Below are 6,000 nucleotides of genomic sequence, written 5' to 3'. Positions count from 1 at the left end.
TTACTTAGTTCATAACCCTTTCATTTACCCTAATACAATAATAAGGGTTCACACTACGTATATTTCAGTCAGTATTGTGGTCCTCATATTGCAACCAAAACCAGGAGTGGATTAAAAACACAGAAAGGATCTGTTGACACAATGATGAAATTGAGTGGATGGCCGCCATTTAATGGCAAATATTTGCTGTTATTTTAAAACAACGGCTGTTATATTGAAATAATGGCCGTTATTTACTGTTATATGGCGGCCATCCACTCAATTTCACCATTGTGTTAACAGATCCTTTCTGTGTTTTTAATCCACTCCTGGTTTTGGTTGCAATATGAGGACCACAATACTGACTGAAATATACGTAGTGTGAACCCAGCTTAATATATACAAGTATGACCATGGTGAAGAAGAAAATAAATTAATTATAGCCCCATTGCTCATTACTGGCAAATCCCCAAGAGTTCATCACATTTTAGAAGTCATCTTCTCAGAACAGAGTATTGGATAGAAATCCAAGTAAAGTGCCGCACAGTACAGCCCAAGGTAATGCTGTAGAATAAGAGAGACAACAATTATCATACAGTATCCAGTCTACACATATATACTGCATAACCCCTAAGTGTGCCTCTTTTGGAGAGACAGACCCTTCTCCTATCCCTCTTTGCTCCTTTGAGATGTTTTCTGGAGAAAAATAAGTTAATATAAAGTTATATTGTATGCTACCGTGTTCCTCTGCTGCTGCCTGTTACATACTCAACTATCCTGCTCCTCCACCGCTGCTTTCTGTCACATACTCACCTCCCCTGCTTTTCTGCCGTTGCTGAGTATTGCATACTCACCTTCCCTGCTCCTCCACCACTGCTTCCTGTCACATACTCACCTCCCCCGCTACTCTGCCGCTGCTGCCTGTCACATACTCACCTTCCCTGCTCGGCCAGGGTGGAGTTGAGTATTTGGGTTCCTTTTATTTACAGAGAATGTACCATCAGTACATTTGCTCTAAGTTTTGCACATAGATAGAGCGGCGCCGACACGGGGGAAGCCATAGCCGCAGTCCTTTTTTTGAACCGCAGCCCGGTTCCCATATATGACACTGTTCTATTTCTGGCCATCAGCTATAGGTAAAGCACTGGAGGCGGGCGCGCCACAGTGGGAGGAAACCTCCACCCCTCTATGACGTGGCTCTATTTTATTCCCGGGTACCGATCGGGGGTAAAGCACTGGAGGCGGGCCAGCTCGCCCCCTTATTGTAACAGTGTCACGTCATAGAGGGGCGGAGGCCTCCTCCCACTGGGGGCCCCACCTCCAGTGCCTCACCCCTAAGCGTTGCCTGGGAATATGACGGCACTGTATGCAGGAACCGGGCCGCGGTTCAAAAAAAGGAGCGCTTCCCCACGCCAGCGCCATTCTATCCATATGCAAAGCTGGTACACTCGCTTTCAGTGTATAATAGAAATCTTTAATGACCTGGAAAGAAGGTCTGCATTACAGAGCTTATTCGGTTATTTAGAGTTAAAAGTGTATCCTAAGGACAGGCCATCAATATCAGATTGTGCAGGGGGATTATTCTTGGGTCATGTTCACACATAGTATTTCTGTCAGTCTTTTTAAACCAAAATTAACAGGGCCAAACTAGGATGGAAAGATTTGCACAGTTTCTGTGTTTTCAACCCACTGATGCTTTTGATTAAAAAACAGACTGATGGAAATACCATGTATGAACATGAACATGTGATGTGTTACTATGTGTTCATCATGCCCACTATCACATCACACCCACTATCACATCATGTCGAAAATTATTTCACCAAAATAATGATCATGATCAATAGACGGCCGTCCTTCTCCATATATGATGGGGTGTTCCTATAGTGTGAACATAGCCTTAGGCTGGTTATTGTTATTGTCTCTCTGACAGTCTGTCTATTGCTAATCGTTTATTCCAATTGGAGATATAAAGAGAAGGTGGGTTATAGGCTGTGTAATATATCTGTAGACATCTTACCTGAATGAGTTACAGAACTGCTAGAGAGATCATAATCTAAAAGAAACATAAAATAAGGAAGCGATTAATATCAGCCAGTAATACAATGTAATAGAATGCCTGCAGCCTATTCAAAGACTGATCATTATCCATACGTCACACTGAATGTTATACTATTGGCTGCAGTCTATTCAATGACTGATTATTACCCATACGTCACACTGAATGTTATACTATTGGCTGGTCGGTAGATCTGTGCTGATCAGGATGCTAATAACTTACTCTCATACGGCAGCTGTATCATCACGGATCTGGTGTCTTCAGAGGATCGGCTGCTGCCTGATGGGTCACACTGTGGGGAAGGCAGAAAGGGACGTTAGTTTTTATGTGCGTTTGTTTTTAGTTTTGTTTAGTTGACCTATTCAGTACTTTTTTTATTACATTGATTCCTTTAGCTGATGATGGTTTTTTACACTCCAGGATAAGCCGTATTAGTATAATGCAATAGTGGGCATGATGGGATGGTGGGCATGATGTTACATAAATAGTTACATAGTTAATACGGTTGAAAAAAGACACATGTCGATCAAGTTCAACCAGTGATAGTGATGTGACAGTGGGCATGATGGGATAGTGGGCATGATGGGATAGTGGGCATGATGCAACAGTGGGCATGATGTGACAGTGGGCATGATGTGACAGTGGGCATGATGTGACAGTGGGCATTATGTGACAGTGGGCATGATATGACAGTGGGCATGATGTGACAGTGGGCATGATGTGACAGTGGGCATTATGTGACAGTGGGCATGATATGATAGTGGGCATGATGGGATAATGGGCATGATGCGACAGTGGCCGTGATGTGATAGAGGGCATGATCTGATAGAGGGCATGATGAACACACAGTAACACATCACATGACCCAACAAATACCGACCAGAGCCACAGGGGCTATACGCATGTGTGAACACCAACATGATAATGTAAGGAACAGTTAAGCAAATATCCGGTGATCAGTTTTGTAGTAAGACACCTTTCTGTATGGACATTTCCCTTCCAGAACATTTCTAATAGCGGATATAGGATAACTCTTACCAGTAGCGAAATTTGATGGGGGGCAGGGGGGGCGGCCGCCCCCGGGCCCACTCTGGCAGGGGCCCACTCAGATCGCTATTGAATTTTCTCTCCCTAAGTCTATTCCTGAAGATACAGACTGCCTGTGCAGTCTGTATCTTATGCTTTTACCTAATCCTGTATAGCGGAGAAGTACGGCCGGGGGCGGCCATCTTGATGACGTCACAGTGGTGCGTTCCAACGCTGGAACGCAAGGGACGTCATCAAGATGGCGCCCGGCTTTACTACACCGCTACAGAGGACTGGGTAAAGTATAAGATACAGACTGCAAAGGCAGTCTGTATCTTCATGAAGTTTATTCTTGCCTGTGCAGTCTGTATCTTATACTTTACCCAGTCCTCTGTAGCGGTGCAGTAAAGCCGGGCGCCATCTTGATGACGTCCCTTGCGTTCCAGCGCTGGAACGCACCACTGACGTCATCAAGATGGCCGCCCCCGGCCTTACTGCTCCGCTACACAGCTATAGGTAAAAGCATAAGATACAGACTGCACAGGCAGTCTGTATCTTTAGGAATAGACTAGAGCTGGACATGTGGACGCAGGGGGAGCTGGACATGTGGACGCAGGGGAAGCTGGACATGTGGACACAGGGGGAGCTGGACATGTGGACACAGGGGGAGCTGGACATGTGGACACAGGGGGAGCTGGACATGTGGACACAGGGGGAGCTGGACATGTGGACGCAGGGGGAGCTGGACATGTGGACGCAGGGGGAGCTGGACATGTGGACACAGGGGGAGCTGGACATGTGGAAACGGGGGGAGCTGGACATGTGGACACGGGGGGAGCTGGACATGTGGACACGGGGGGAGCTGGACATGTGGACACAGGGGGAGCTGGACATGTGGACACAGGGGGAGCTGGACATGTGGACATAGGGGGAGCTGGACATGTGGACATAGGGGGAGCTGGACATGTGGACACAGGGGGAGCTGGTAAAGAGGGGGAGCTGGACATGTAGAAACGGGGAGCTGGACATGTGGACACAGGGGGAGCTGGACATGTGGACGCAGGGGGAGCTGGACATGTGGAAGCAGGGGGAGCTGGACATGTGGAAACAGGGGGAGCTGGACATGTGGACATAGGGGGAGCTGGACATGTGGACACAGGGGGAGCTGGACATGTAGAAATGGGGAGCTGGACATGTAGAAATGGGGAGCTGGACATGTAGAAACAGGGGGAGCTGGACATGTGGACGCAGGGGGTGCTGGACATGTGGACACAGGGGGAGCTGGTAAAGAGGGGGAGCTGGACATGTGGACGCAGGGGGTGCTGGACATGTGGACACAGGGGGAGCTGGACATGTGGAAACAGGGGGAGCTGGACATGTGGAAACAGGGGGAGCTGGACATGTGGAAACAGGGGGAGCTGGACATGTGGAAACAGGGGGAGCTGGACATGTGGAAACAGGGGGAGCTGGACATGTGGACATAGGGGGAGCTGGTAAAGAGGGGGAGCTGGACATGTAGAAACGGGGAGCTGGACATGTGGACACAGGGGGAGCTGGACATGTGGACACAGGGGGAGCTGGACATGTGGACACAGGGGGAGCTGGACATGTTGACATAGGGGGAGCTGGACATGTGGAAACAGGGGGAGCTGGACATGTGGACATAGGGGGAGCTGGACATGTGGACACAGGGGGAGCTGGTAAAGAGGGGGAGCTGGACATGTAGAAACAGGGGGAGCTGGACATGTGGACACAGGGGGAGCTGGACATGTAGAAACAGGGGGAGCTGGACATGTGGAAACAGGGGGAGATGGACATGTGGAAACAGGGGGAGCTGGACATGTGGACATAGGGGGAGCTGGACATGTGGACACAGGGGGAGCTGGACATGTGGACACAGGGGGAGCTGGACATGTGGACACAGGGGGAGCTGGACATGTGGACACAGGGGGAGCTGGACATGTGGACACAGGGGGAGCTGGACATGTGGACACAGGGGGAGCTGGACATGTGGAAACAGGGGGAGCTGGACATGTGGACGCAGGGGGAGCTGGACATGTGGACACAGGGGGAGCTGGACATGTGGAAACAGGGGGAGCTGGACATGTGGACGCAGGGGGAGCTGGACATGTGGAAACAGGGGGAGCTGGACATGTGGAAACAGGGGGAGCTGGACATGTGGACATAGGGGGAGCTGGTAAAGAGGGGGAGCTGGACATGTAGAAACGGGGAGCTGGACATGTGGACACAGGGGGAGCTGGACATGTGGACACGGGGAGAGCTGGACATGTGGAAACAGGGGGAGCTGGACATGTGGAAACAGGGGGAGCTGGACATGTGGACATAGGGGGAGCTGGACATGTGGACACAGGGGGAGCTGGTAAAGAGGGGGAGCTGGACATGTAGAAACAGGGGGAGCTGGACATGTGGACACAGGGGGAGCTGGACATGTGGACACAGGGGGAGCTGGACATGTGGACACAGGGGGAGCTGGACATGTGGACACAGGGGGAGCTGGACATGTAGAAACAGGGGGAGCTAGACATGTGGAAACAGGGGGAGCTGGACATGTGGAAACAGGGGGAGCTGGACATGTAGACACAGGGGGAGCTGGACATGTGGACACAGGGGGAGCTGGACATGTGGACACAGGGGGAGCTGGACATGTGGACACAGGGGGAGCTGGACATGTGGAAACAGGGGGAGCTGGACATGTGGAAACAGGGGGAGCTGGACATGTGGAAACAGGGGGAGCTGGACATGTGGAAACAGAGGGAGCTGGTAAACAGGGGGAGCTGGACATGTGGAAACCAGGGGGAGCTGGACATGTGGAAACAGGGGGAGCTGGTAAACAGGGGGAGCTGGACATGTGGAAACCAGGGGGAGCTGGACATGTGGAAACCAGGGGGAGCTGGACATGTGGAAACCAGGGGGAG

At 50.7% G+C, this 6,000-nt stretch overlaps 1 protein-coding gene across 1 annotated transcript in view; it reads right to left on the bottom strand.

The window, feature by feature from the left end:
- Window positions 1–349: 349 nt before the first annotated feature.
- Window positions 350–6,000, bottom strand: part of LOC138793846 (pancreatic secretory granule membrane major glycoprotein GP2-like) — a 28,777-nt gene continuing 23,126 nt past the window's right edge. Inside the window, exons 9-11 of the mRNA XM_069972557.1 lie at window positions 2,261–2,330; window positions 2,000–2,035; window positions 350–543 (exon numbers count right to left, since the gene is read on the bottom strand). Of these exons, the coding sequence (XP_069828658.1) occupies window positions 482–543; window positions 2,000–2,035; window positions 2,261–2,330 (168 nt within the window). The 3' untranslated portion in view covers window positions 350–481. The remainder of the gene's footprint in view (window positions 544–1,999; window positions 2,036–2,260; window positions 2,331–6,000) is intronic.

This window comes from Dendropsophus ebraccatus, chromosome 5, assembly GCF_027789765.1.
Source record: "Dendropsophus ebraccatus isolate aDenEbr1 chromosome 5, aDenEbr1.pat, whole genome shotgun sequence".
Classification (NCBI taxonomy): domain Eukaryota; kingdom Metazoa; phylum Chordata; class Amphibia; order Anura; family Hylidae; genus Dendropsophus; species Dendropsophus ebraccatus.
This window is presented reverse-complemented; position numbering and strand designations above follow the sequence as displayed.